Source organism: Dryas octopetala, chromosome 1, assembly GCF_963921425.1.
Source record: "Dryas octopetala chromosome 1, drDryOcto1.1, whole genome shotgun sequence".
Taxonomy (NCBI): Eukaryota; Viridiplantae; Streptophyta; class Magnoliopsida; order Rosales; family Rosaceae; genus Dryas; species Dryas octopetala.
In genome coordinates, this window is record NC_141366.1 from 2,489,660 (window position 1) to 2,502,197 (window position 12,538).

Consider the following 12,538-nt stretch of genomic DNA (forward strand, 5'->3'; position numbering starts at 1 on the left):
TTTGGTCCCCGTAATTTGAGTTAGGTTCTATTTTTTGTCCCTATAGTTTGAGTTAGGTTCCATTTTAGTCATATAATTTGATAAATGAAAATGTTAAGATGTCATTGAATTGCAACAATTTATAAACTACAGGACCACAATCATAATAATTGAAACTACAGGACTAAAATGTAACCTAACTCAAACTATAGGGACCAAAATCATAACAATTGACACTATAAGGACCAAAATGGAACCTAACTCAAACTATAGAGACCAAAGCCAAACTTTGGCCAATAATGTTTATAACGGGTGATGTCCATGGATGAATAACCTTATTTAAGATAATGCACAAATTATTTACATAGTGGTCGAATGACACAAATGTCTCAAATCAATGAACTATTTGGAGTCATATAGTTTATTAATTTAGTAAGTATATAAGTTTACTACATGACCCTTCTATTACTATTTTATTTCATTAGCTTACTAGATATTTGAAAGGTTATTCAAAGTGCAAATAAAACATTTAATAAGATATATAAATTTTAAAGTACACATCAAAACTTAAATGAATGTATAATAATTCTGAAATAAAAAAATCAATAAGAGATATAAGTATTAAGGGTCGAATAGTACCTTTTTTCTTCTTTTCTTAGCACACATCAAATTGTACCCTTTTGGACCATTCTATTAAAATTATTCATGTTGTCCTCCTCAAATCTTTGTCACTTTTAGTGGATCCCGTATCATAAATGTCCTTAAAAGTTGCACTTTTACGAGACAATTATAAGCGCATTACTCCTAATTATTCTCAAAAAAGAACACCTTAATATGATGGCTTTCGCATTCCTTGTCACTTTGTCACATGGAAAACGACAAGAGAAAAGCCCAATGATCCTGGGCCTTTTAAGCTTGCATCCATGGAGGCCCAAATTTAAAGCCCAATTCAAAGTAGGCCCGGCCTCGCATGACCGACTCTCGATATCTAGATTGTTCTGAAATATCAAAAGCCTCTCTCTCAATTAAAACAAAGAGCAGCTGATCAGAACAGCGTTCTTCACACTCGACGCGATTTAATCAAAACTCCTCGTCTCGGCGGCGCAGGTTAGACCTCTACGCGAAACATCTTTTAGGGTTTATTTATGTTTGACTTAGGGTTTCTTTTTCTTGTTTTGATTGGGTTAATGTCAAAGAAACTTTGTTTGGTATTTGGATTTTCCCCCCCAAAATTTGTTGATTAAGAATGTTTTTGGAATTTACTTTTTACTACAAAATACAAATGGACTTGAATATCATGGCCTTGGCTGTTTCACTGCTTTCTTTAGCTGTTGTTATCAATTAAGTTTTGTGATTGATGATAGTTGGAGATACTTTTGGGGCAATACATAATGCATCATTATGGGTTATGCTATGTTAAAAATGCTGCTTTTGCACAAAGCTTGCTCTCTCTATATTATGTGGTTCTTTTATATGTTGGGTAATGTTTTCTTGCCAAGATTTTATGTTGCACTTATTATGTGTTACATTGTCGTTCAAATTCATAGTTTGTCACCATAACTTAACATATTCGAAAGTGTAATTGATTCATATTTGTTACATGTTAGATTGTCGTTTAGATTCATAGTCTATCACCATAATATAAGATATTAGACCGATTTGCCAAAAAAAAAAAGCATTGCCTTGTATCAATTCAAATTCAAATGCTAACACCAACCAACCAACAAACATGGGCATGATGTCTATGTAGATTCACAGCATTGTGAGCGATGGCCAAGCACCACCCTGATCTGATTATGTGCCGGAAGCAGCCGGGGATTGCCATTGGACGGCTCTGCGAGAAGTGTGATGGCAAGTGTGTGATCTGCGACTCCTATGTGCGTCCTTGCACGCTTGTGAGGGTCTGTGATGAATGCAATTATGGGTCCTTTCAGGGTCGGTGTGTTATCTGTGGAGGAGTTGGAATTTCTGATGCCTACTATTGCAAAGAGTGTACACAGCAGGAGAAAGACAGGGATGGATGTCCAAAGATTGTTAACTTAGGGAGTGCCAAAACAGACCTCTTTTACGAACGTAAGAAATATGGTTTTAAGAAAAGATGATGATGATAAAGCATCACATATCTATATGCTTACCTTTAATGTTCTTGAACTAGTATTATGTGTAGTAATGTATATTTGGAGATTGTAATTTGTAACCACAAAAATATATACATACTTGGAGATTATGAGTTTCTGAAAACTTTATTGGGGAATTGTTGAATGCATTCTGTATTTTGATGGATTTCAATTGCAACTGAGCCATCTGTTGTGTCCTCATTCATGGTCTGAAACTCAAAAGAGGTGCTATAGGCACCTCAGTTAAGTTCTGCATTGTGGCAAAGCTTGTGTATATATGATATATAGATATATATTGTATATATATCAGTTAGAATATTGGGAAAGGAATTTGAGTTGAACATGAATTTTACTGTTCATTTTGGTTGCCCACTTGTAAATGATCACGGAGCCATTTAAAAGCACTAGCTGATCTTTAGGATCAAGTTAAACACCAATACATGGATGCCTACAGCTAGTACATGAATCTAATCTTGTGGCTTAGTTATATTTTATAGGCTTATTTACACCATTGCCCCCTGTAAGATACACTTTTTTTCACTTTGCCCCCTGAAACTTAAATCCTCTCAGTTTGCCACCTGAACTTCACAAAGTTATTGCAAAACACCCTATGCCGTTAACTCTGTCAATTTTTCTGTTAAAATAGCTGACGTGACACCTATATGGCATGAGTGAGACCTTTTTTTAGTTATGTAAAATCTATGTGGACAAAAAAAATAATTTTTAAACTAAAAATAATAAGATTCATGTCAATTTTTTATAATTTTGCTTGTCTACATGGATCTTACATAACTAAAAAATGGTCTCACTCATGCCATATAGGTGCCATTTCAGCTATTTTAACGGAAAAATTGATAGAGTTAACGGCATAGGGTCTTTTGCAACAACTTTGCGAAGTTCAGGTGGCAAACTGAGAGGATTTAAGTTTCAAGGGGCAAAGTGAAAAAAAGTGTATCTTACATGGGCAATGGTATGAATAAGCCTATTTTATAATGGCCCAGAGTCAAAATGAAAGCGTATATCACTAAAAAGAATCTGAATGGCCTATAAAGTCAATCGAGAAACAAAAGAGGAAAACGGAAATGCTTTAAAATTTGGATCTCATCACTGAATGCATTAATTGGGTCGACTCACCACCAAGCAAGCTTTTGCAGATGCTTGTAATAACACTTGTAGGTGATGTTACTGTAAAGTGTGTAATGCTTTACATATTCATTACATTAATTAATGTTTTACATATTTCAACCTTAATTCATTTTAATACTTTCCATTTGGCTTACTTTGCAGTTTTGCACAGTAGGAGTTGTAGAATTTCATCTATATTTCGTACAAACAGATCTAAATTTAACGATTCACAATTTTGAATTCTTGTTTGAAAAAGTGAATCTATCATGTTTGGAAGTTAAAAGATGATTACAATGGGCACTGAAAATAAAAATGTGCATGATGTATTTATTATTAACAGTTTTGAATGTGAAATTTCTTTTCTGGTAAAGGAAGCGACAGCGCAACCCAGTTGACCTTTGAAAATAGATATGATCTTCAGATAGTTGCAATGATCTCATCATCTAAGGAGTCACGTGGGGACTTGTTCAGGTCGGCCGAACGTGGCAACCATGAATATTAATTGATGACAATTAATAAATGTTATCTCCTACCAAGACCATGGTATATATTTATTCTTCACCCTAGGGCTATATATATATATATATAAATACACCCATTGTCTGCTACGAGAGAGCAAGAGAGAGATGGGACTTGGAGTTGGAGGTACTACTCGGCTCTGCATGTGTCTCTTGCTTATTGCCTTTGCTGTAATAACCTCTTCTGCTTCTGCCAGGAACACCATTCTACTTTCAGGTATATATATATATATGCATCTTAATATTTAACTTCTCGATCTGCCTATATAGCTAGGCAGCTAGCTACTGTCAACTAAGAGAAACTGAGCTTTGAGCCATGAAATTACCAATTAATTGCTTGCTCTTAATTACATGAAAACTCAGCTTAGTTTTTTCTTTCTTTTTCAACAAGTAATTGTTCTTCTGTACATTCTAAGCCAAGAGGAGTTGTGTAAAAACTAGAAATAGAGACGCTGTTTTCAAAGTGCAGAATATTAATTCATGTTGGAAATTAATTCAATTTTACTGTAATATTAGGGATATATTAGATAATTAATTAATGATATCATTACGAGATGATGTTGATTATATTATTGATCATGAAGATGAGGAAGAAGACAATATTAATTAAGTGAGCAGCGTTATGTAATATGTATCCGTCGTTGTTTGCTTTTGGAATCAATTGGGAATATAGATGGAGGTGTTGAAGTGCGTGTAACACCAGCTGGATTCCCTGTACATGGTCGAATCTCGCATGCATCCATATATATATGTTTTGTCTCTTATATACAATATTGTAATCAAAATTAACAAAATTGATATGATAGTTGATACTACAATACGTACCAAACTATAAGAACTAAAATTGTAATTTAAATTTAGCATATGGTAGAAGAATCTCGGCCTTTATTTGGTACGCACGATAAATCCAAATTTTCTCATTGACTGATAATATTTTTACGTTCTCTCGTAATATATTATTCTTCTATACATGTGTATATATTTTTTGTAAAAATATTTTAATGAATTTGTTTGTGCGTATTAATATTTGATCATTCAAAAAGATGTTGAAATTTATGTAATCTTTCAATTAAAGATGTTGAAATTTATGTAATATTTATCTATAGATGATGAGATAGTTGTGGCCATGGAGGGCAGGTCTTTGAAGGTGAGGACAGACGACTACAGTGACCCAACTGCCAATCGAGAGCATGATCCCTCATCTTCCAGGGGCAAGGCTGGTGGTGGCGGAAACGGTGGCAGAAAAGGCTAATACATTGCTCAATAATGCATGGTTGAAAACCCTAATGGTCTAATATATATATATATATATATATATATATTGCTTAATAATATGTTTCCATTTTTTGGTTTAAGTTTAACCAAGGTTGTACTTACACGCTCATGCTTTGCGTTGTAGTGAGAATATTATATATATCAAATAAAACTTGCATTCTCATCTGATTGTATAATTTTTTCTACATTTGGTCTCATTAAATTAGATAATGAATTTGCGGCCATAAAAAAAAAAAAAAAAAATTAGAGAATGAATTTAATTTGCTTCGGGCCGGCCTATTCAGGTTTGTGACAGGACGTAACGAGCTGGAACTATAAATACTAAAGTGATCTAAATCATTTTCTCAAAAAAAAAAAAAAAAAAAAAGTGATCTAAATCTAAAATTCAAAATAACATGATTTAGACGTCAGCACAATATAAATCATAGAAAAAAACATATTTAATGATAAACAGATCGATCGAGGATCTATTTCATTGAGTACATGCATACATGTATGTTTTACTGAAAATTTGAAGCACCCTTTTTCGATTTGATTGCTTAATCAATATATGCCTCTAGCACTACAAACCATCAAGTACGTGAAATATATATAAAAGATAATTAAGAACATCCCAGGAAGTCAATCAAACACGTCTAGCTATGAACAGATTATATATTGATCGACTTAATTCTCAGGTAAAAATTTGATCAATCTCTATATATAGTTATGAACATACATACTATTATTATATGCTAGTATAATGTTACATGCGCATAAAAATCAATTTCACATTTTGAGTTGAAGTTCTTCACTTAGGATTTATTATTTTTTTTCTTCAATAAAAAAAGAAAAAGAAATACCATTTTTAATGTTGCGATTGTGTCATTGGACTCTCCTCAAGGTCCTATATATCTATCCAGCCAAAATATATTGGCCCATTGCATCGATCTAGTATTCTTGAAAAGGCAAGGAGATCAAAGAATCTTAACCGTAGCTCTATAGGGATAAGCATTTAAATCTTTTTATATCATGAGGATTTTGATTCTATATATGACATATATATATATATATATTCATTGGTGGAGGAGTAGTGAAAATTGTCCGTATCCATTTGGATCCATTTTGCCTTCACTGCTTACCTTCAAAATCTATAAATTAAGTCACTGTTTGGAGAAGGGTTTAAACCTTAAACAAGCTAGCTATATAGCTCCCATTGATGTGGAAGAAATTAAACTTAATTAAAGAGTTAATGATAAGGTTAGCCATTGTTGCAGAGCTGTTATGGATATATACATGTACAGCCGAACTTGCAAGGATGACGGAGCGTCTATTACCTGCAGCAAGGCGTACGGTCGGTTTTCATGGTATCAGGGCCTCAACTGATCATGATCATGATGAAGACTTTGCTTATTCTTTTCTATATATATATTTTTAGCATACGTGATCTCTATATACATCACTTAATGTTAGGTTCATATTTTTCTAAATTAACAAATTATCACTCATTGTTACTCTTTTTTTTGTTTATTTTATAGTTACTCTATTACAAAAAATGTGAGCAAAATACACCAATTATTAGTGGCATAAAATGAGGTGATAATTAGAAATTTTAGTCCTTATTGTTCAATTATCATTAATTTTTGTTAAAATCGAGACACTTCAGTTTCTATTGTCAAATTATCACATCATTCTATGTTACTAATAAAAATTAACTTTGTTCACATTTGTTATAGTATTATTTGAAATTTGATAAGATGATAATAAAAACAAGATTACAAAAACCATGCATATTAGATATTAGTACATTACAAGTTTACAACCAGGTTAATCTGTTAAAATAATTTCGGATATATTCAGATCCTTATCGTTGATTGCTTCTGAAAGAGTGAATTAAAGTCAATAAACGAAACGGTAAAAACGGGACGAAGAATAAAAACTCGTTCGAAAGTTTAGGCTTACCGCTTACGGAATTGCGTCATAGCGCCACTTGTGAAACGTAGAGAGCTGCCACGTGGTGGATGACCTAGTTGACTTGTTAACTTATACACTCTGCCTCAAATTTTAGCAGAACAGAGAAAACGACAACCTCAATTTTTGGAAGCTTCTTCACCTTCTTCAAACTCACATATATATGTTTGCAGCAAAACAGTCTCTGCTTCCATATCCATTTCAGAAAACGACGTCGTAGCTTAGCAGCATACTATGTCTTGGTTCAGAAACCTCATCCAAGTCTCAGCTACCAGTTCAGTAAAATCAAGCAAACCCAGAATTTCAGACCCATTTTCTTACACTTTGCTGTCATGCTTTAGCTCGGAGCCGACCCATGAGGCCCAACCTCCGACCCAGTACTCGGGTCTGAGGCCCACGAAGCCCGGCGAGAAGCCAAGGGTGGTGGTGTTGGGGACGGGATGGGCGGGGTGTCGGCTCATGAAAGGCTTGGACACTAAGCTCTTCGACGTCGTTTGCGTGTCCCCGAGGAACCACATGGTCTTCACTCCTCTGTTGGCGTCCACATGTGTTGGGACGCTGGAGTTTAGGTCCGTCGCCGAGCCCATTGGGAGGATCCAACCCGCTATTTCTCGGGAACCCGGGTCGTATTTCTTTCTTTCTAATTGTACTGGCCTCGACCCTGAGAACCATAAGGTCTGCTTTTTCTGGGTTTTGGGTTTTGATAAAGAAATGTGTTTGTGGATAATGAATTGGGGATTTTTGGATTAGTGACTTTGTGCGTAAAGTTTGAATCTTTTGGGGAAAGTGTGACATGGGAAATCGCTAGAATGAAAAAAGTGAATTAATTAGTTTATGTATTGTACATCTTTGGTGGAAATATGAATTTTTATCTTAAAGTGGCTTAATTATAAGAAATTATATGTTTCCATATTTTGATGGAATCTATAGTTGGACACTTGAAGTATGTTAGTGAACTAGTGATAAAGTTTAGAGTTACAGAGTTAGCCTATTCTTGGTTTTTACAATGCCTTACTTGCAAGAAATTTTGTTTCTGGGAAATGAAGGTGCAATGCGAGACTGTAACTGATGGAGCTGATAGCTTGGAGCCATGGAAATTTGAAATTTCATACGACAAGTTAGTAATTGCATTGGGAGCACACCCCACCACTTTTGGAATCCAAGGTGTAAAAGAGCATGCCATTTTTCTTCGTGAAGTCTACCATGCCCAGGAAATCCGTAGGAAGCTGCTCCTGAACTTGATGCTTTCGGATGTGCCTGGTATGCTACTTGCAGTTAGGTTCTAATTACTTGAGAACAACAAACATATGATATGAGCTCTCATTGTATAACAAAAATCATATGATATGAGCTCTCATTGTCTATTTCATTCTTGGATTATGGTTTTGGGGCAGGTGTTTCTGAAGAAGAGAAAAGCAGACTCCTACACTGTGTTGTTGTAGGTGGTGGTCCCACGGGAGTTGAGTTCAGCGGAGAACTTAGTGACTTCATTCAGAGAGATGTTCGTCAAAGATATTCCCATGTGAAAAATTATATTCATGTTACCTTGATTGAGGTTTGTCCATTACAGCCTATGCTTTGAGATACATCCCAGCCTTTTACAAAAACGTTAGCTGTCAACAGTTTATTGTAGTCAGATAGCATATTACCATTTCAGATTTTCCAATAATGTTTGAATGAAAATATGATAATTGAGTAATGTTCTTGTTTTAACAGGCAAATGAGATATTATCGTCATTTGATGATCGCTTGCGGCACTATGCTACAAAACAGTTGACAAAGGTAAGAGATATATTATTGATAAAAGAACCTATTATCCTAGTATTAGTCTCCCATTAAGTCTCTGGATATGTTCAATATTCATTTGAAAGTTTCTCTCAGTCAGGAGTTCGTCTTGTCCGTGGGATTGTCAAAGATGTCAAGGCTCAGAAGATCATTCTTAATGATGGCACAGAGGTTCCTTATGGACTGTTGGTATGGTCTACAGGTGTTGGTCCATCACCTTTAGTAAACTCCCTTCCACTTCCAAAATCTCCTGGTGGAAGGTAATTCAATTTAGTTTGCTTCTAATCAAATTAATTTCTTCCTCATCTAAACCACCAAAGTTTCTTTCAAATCTAACCATATGGTGATTGTTCTGAATTTACATCTTAAAACCACATATAAGTTTTTTTAGTACCTTCTGGTGAGCATTTATTTTCTCTTTTTCCTTCAAAATTTCAACTTTACGTTGTTCCATTTGTCTCCTTTGCATCATAAATCTCTTATTCAAATATTTATGTTTTCTATCAATAGCATATTGCTTTGCCATATCATAAGGTTCCAATTTGCTTTTGGTTCATGTTTCCCATTCTTGCTCCGTATTTTCACTACCCAAATTGTTAAAGTATGCTTTAGAAATGGTATATCATGTTTGATTCTAATAAACAGTTTCTTCTATTACAGGATTGGTGTTGATGAGTGGCTACGCGTTCCAACTGTGCAGGACGTGTTTTCAATTGGCGACTGCAGTGGCTTTCTTGAAAGTACTGGAAAACCAACCCTTCCAGCTTTGGCCCAGGTAAAAAATTATGCCTATCTAGTACATGGTCCATAATTTGGATGCCAGCTGGTCCATTTACATATCTAGCGAGAATCTACCTGGGAAAATGAATGTAATGTTTACGTTTATTGACTGCTATATTGAATTATGGTAGTAAGTTATACTAGCCTGTTAGGTAGTAAGTTATACTAGCCAACAGGCAACCAAAGTGTCACCCTCTTCCCCCTAAAAAGTGGTATGAGATTTTTTACAGGCTGCCGTTAGAGGGTGACTACTAGGGATATAGTGTTTCTGTTTCAGTACTAGACCTTTATGCATCTCTGTTTCAAATATTTGAAGGTTGCAGAGAGGCAAGGAAAATATCTAGCGAATTTATTGAACAAAATTGGTGAAGCTGATGGAGGGCGTGCCAACAGTGCAAAAGACTATAAATACGGGGATCCATTTGTGTACAAGCATCTAGGAAGCATGGCAACTATTGGAAGATACAAGGCTCTCGTGGACCTCAGACAGAGCAAGGTGAATTTCAAGTCACTTTTTAAGTTCTAAGCCTCTCTCATGAGGTTTAAGTTGAAATAACTGACTTGTTTTGCATACCTACATTTTAGTAATTGAACCGTGAATTATCTTAATTCTAACTTGTTCCCACCCCCTCATACTGTCATACAGGAGGGAAAAGGCTTATCGCTGGCTGGGTTTGTCAGTTGGTTTATTTGGCGTTCGGCCTATCTAACACGTGTCGTAAGCTGGAGGAACCGATTCTATGTGGCGATAAACTGGGCTACAACTTTTGTTTTTGGGCGTGATATAAGCAGAATTTAGATTTTGACAAGCAAGATACGTATATTTCATGTATTAAGGCAAAATGTCTATATCTGCCTCCCGGTGACTGGATGACAGAATTGCAGGATATAGTTGTTGCTATTTATCTGAATATGAATGTGACTTGAGCTCTTAGCCTCTTACAAATCAACGAAATCATATTCCCTCATTACTTGCAGGGAAGCAGAAATGTTTACATAGCTATCCTTTTGGTTGGTATTTGCTTTCTAAGGCTTTTAGGACTATACGGCTCCCACACTTAAAGGGCAACAAAAGCAAAAGAAATTGCATGCTCTTACAAACCTAGTACAGCAAATGAACATAAGAACCCACTAGGCTATTCCTAAACAAGTGATGCCTTCAAATGCAACTAGGAAAACTAGGAAAAAAATGTTAAAATCCACAAACTGAGGTGAATTGCAAATGCACATGCAAGTTCCAGTCACAAGACCCAGACTAGAGCATGCTCATAATGGAATAGTGGATTGTGCTACTAAATAGACTAAATACATGCAAAATAGAAAATGAAAGCAATTGTACAATCAAAATTATGAGTTGATAAGAATATTATCTTCTGTGAAATGAAACTGTATTAACAATCTTAAGAGTTGCGACCGTCTAATCTGTTTAAATCCACACAATGCCTGTCTCAGCATGCAGAGTCAGATTATCTTACACATAAGGCACCACCTATCTGCAAAACATTCTACTGATGTTGTAGTTTGTATGATAGTGATGGGTAACAAGTCGAGGCAACTTCCAGCTTGAACGCACTATGCAACTACAACCACATACATTTTGACATTGCAAACTTAGCTGGTGGACTAGGACCATAAACCCTCAGCCCCAAGGCTATCTGTGATTCTTGAATTACCCAACTTCTGGCTGATTAGATTTCTTAGTTCCATCTCGCCTGGAAATCTTCCCTCCTTCAGCTTAGAGAAAATCTGCAATATACAGAGTGCAGAAGGTACATTAAATCATATACACCGAAAAAAAAAAAAAACCATTATTGAAAAGCCCGAGACCAGTATTTCAGCAAAGCAAACATATGACCAACGAGAAAAAAAGGTTCACCCACCAACTCATTGTTGAGGTAGACTTCAAAAGCGCCAGTGCCTTGGAGGAAGGACTGCATCGCATTGCCAAGAAGCCAAGTGGAAGCAATGGTCCCAAATCTATTTGCACGCAACGAATAATACCAAGCAGGAGGTGTCGCAATCCCCAACATCGGAAAAATCTGTTCACCCGCCATTACAATCCCAAAGACTCCAACTTGAGCAACAGGAACCAATTTGCTGAGCAGACGCTTTGGAAGGGGTGCGGGATGATTTGCAAGATTAACAACAATCTCAGGAAAAGAAGACTCCAGCATCTTTGATATTGTTACTGCATTCCCCCTACCAAAAAGGAAAACTCTCTTGATAAGTAAAGATAGCTCAATTTCCATGATTCTATGCAATATGTGTGCATAGCAGAACAAGTAGCAGACCGCATATCTCTTTGGAACACTAATTGGAAGCTAACAGCTAAAGCCCAAACAGATTCCAATTTCTTAAGCATAATAGTTCAAATTGAATTATCCATCACCTCACATCATAAGCACATATAGAAAGGAACCAAACTGTATGGAGCAAATGAATATACTTCGATATAAAAATTAAAGACCAATATAACAAAAACAGAAGAGAAGTAAGAAAATTACTTGTAAGAGCAAGAGGTGCAGAAATTAATGTTGATGGTGTTGCCGCGGCCGATTGCTCCAACAGCGCTTGGTTTCTGGAATCCAAGAAAATTAAAGAACGACAGCAGTAATTAGCATATGCAGAAAAAGATGGCTTCAATTTCAACAAAATTGGAAAGAATAAAAGAGAAAATTAGTTCGGAATACCTGGGAGGGAAACTCTAGGGTTTCTGGGGCAACTGGTTGTTTGTGGACGTGGTGATGGTGATGGTTATGGTGGGGGGCCTTATGGGGTGGGGGTGGGGGTGGAGTAAAGAGGTTTAGGAGGTCGGTGAAGAAGAGGAACAGTGGTAACCCTAGCAGAACGATCTGTGCCCGATCCATTGCTACAGAGTACACAGAGAAACAGAGAATCTGAGACGAAAGTGCTTCTTTTGTTTTGGCTACTTCAGCCTATATCAAACTCTATGGAAATTTACACCATTTGGGCCTCATGTGGCCCAAATAAGCCCAATACTCTCCCATC

At 35.9% G+C, this 12,538-nt stretch overlaps 4 protein-coding genes across 4 annotated transcripts; 3 read left to right on the top strand and 1 right to left on the bottom strand.

The window, feature by feature from the left end:
* Positions 1-1,003: 1,003 nt before the first annotated feature.
* On the top strand, positions 1,004-2,268 carry LOC147296362 (PHF5-like protein). Its single transcript, XM_086229439.1, has 2 exons — positions 1,004-1,086; positions 1,730-2,268. The coding sequence occupies exon 2, from the start codon at positions 1,749-1,751 to the stop codon at positions 2,079-2,081; it is 333 nt and encodes a 110-aa protein (XP_086085565.1). The 5' UTR covers positions 1,004-1,086; positions 1,730-1,748; the 3' UTR covers positions 2,082-2,268.
* A 1,579-nt stretch (positions 2,269-3,847) lies between these two features.
* LOC147296363 (protein PSY3-like) lies at positions 3,848-4,991 on the top strand. The gene is made up of 2 exons (XM_086229083.1): positions 3,848-3,956; positions 4,846-4,991. Exons 1-2 carry the CDS (start codon positions 3,848-3,850, stop codon positions 4,989-4,991), a joined length of 255 nt encoding a protein of 84 aa, XP_086085209.1.
* A 2,090-nt stretch (positions 4,992-7,081) lies between these two features.
* LOC147296364 (internal alternative NAD(P)H-ubiquinone oxidoreductase A1, mitochondrial-like) lies at positions 7,082-10,532 on the top strand. The gene is made up of 8 exons (XM_086246589.1): positions 7,082-7,639; positions 8,011-8,224; positions 8,359-8,519; positions 8,681-8,746; positions 8,846-9,009; positions 9,410-9,524; positions 9,846-10,025; positions 10,176-10,532. Exons 1-8 carry the CDS (start codon positions 7,199-7,201, stop codon positions 10,326-10,328), a joined length of 1,494 nt encoding a protein of 497 aa, XP_086102715.1. The 5' UTR covers positions 7,082-7,198; the 3' UTR covers positions 10,329-10,532.
* Positions 10,533-10,853: 321 nt separating this feature from the next.
* On the bottom strand, positions 10,854-12,473 carry LOC147296365 (selT-like protein). The gene is made up of 4 exons (XM_086252205.1): positions 12,220-12,473; positions 12,034-12,107; positions 11,410-11,728; positions 10,854-11,275 (listed from the first exon to the last, which is right to left on the bottom strand). The coding sequence occupies exons 1-4, from the start codon at positions 12,394-12,396 to the stop codon at positions 11,153-11,155; spliced, it is 693 nt and encodes a 230-aa protein (XP_086108331.1). The 5' UTR covers positions 12,397-12,473; the 3' UTR covers positions 10,854-11,152.
* Positions 12,474-12,538: the final 65 nt, after the last annotated feature.

Excerpts from the sequence above, each read along its gene's own strand:
- LOC147296365 (XM_086252205.1), bottom strand. The coding sequence starts at position 12,396 with ATGGATCGGGCACAGATCGTTCTGCTAGGGTTACCACTGTTCCTCTTC. Across the intron at positions 11,729-12,033 it reads TGCACCTCTTGCTCTTACAA|GGGGAATGCAGTAACAATAT; the intron begins GTAATTTTCTTA and ends CCTTTTTGGTAG. Across the intron at positions 11,276-11,409 it reads TCTACCTCAACAATGAGTTG|ATTTTCTCTAAGCTGAAGGA; the intron begins GTGGGTGAACCT and ends TGTATATTGCAG.
- LOC147296364 (XM_086246589.1), top strand. The coding sequence starts at position 7,199 with ATGTCTTGGTTCAGAAACCTCATCCAAGTCTCAGCTACCAGTTCAGTA. Across the intron at positions 8,225-8,358 it reads GATGCTTTCGGATGTGCCTG|GTGTTTCTGAAGAAGAGAAA; the intron begins GTATGCTACTTG and ends GTTTTGGGGCAG. Across the intron at positions 9,525-9,845 it reads CCCTTCCAGCTTTGGCCCAG|GTTGCAGAGAGGCAAGGAAA; the intron begins GTAAAAAATTAT and ends AAATATTTGAAG.
- LOC147296363 (XM_086229083.1), top strand. The coding sequence starts at position 3,848 with ATGGGACTTGGAGTTGGAGGTACTACTCGGCTCTGCATGTGTCTCTTG. Across the intron at positions 3,957-4,845 it reads GAACACCATTCTACTTTCAG|ATGATGAGATAGTTGTGGCC; the intron begins GTATATATATAT and ends ATTTATCTATAG.
- LOC147296362 (XM_086229439.1), top strand. The coding sequence starts at position 1,749 with ATGGCCAAGCACCACCCTGATCTGATTATGTGCCGGAAGCAGCCGGGG.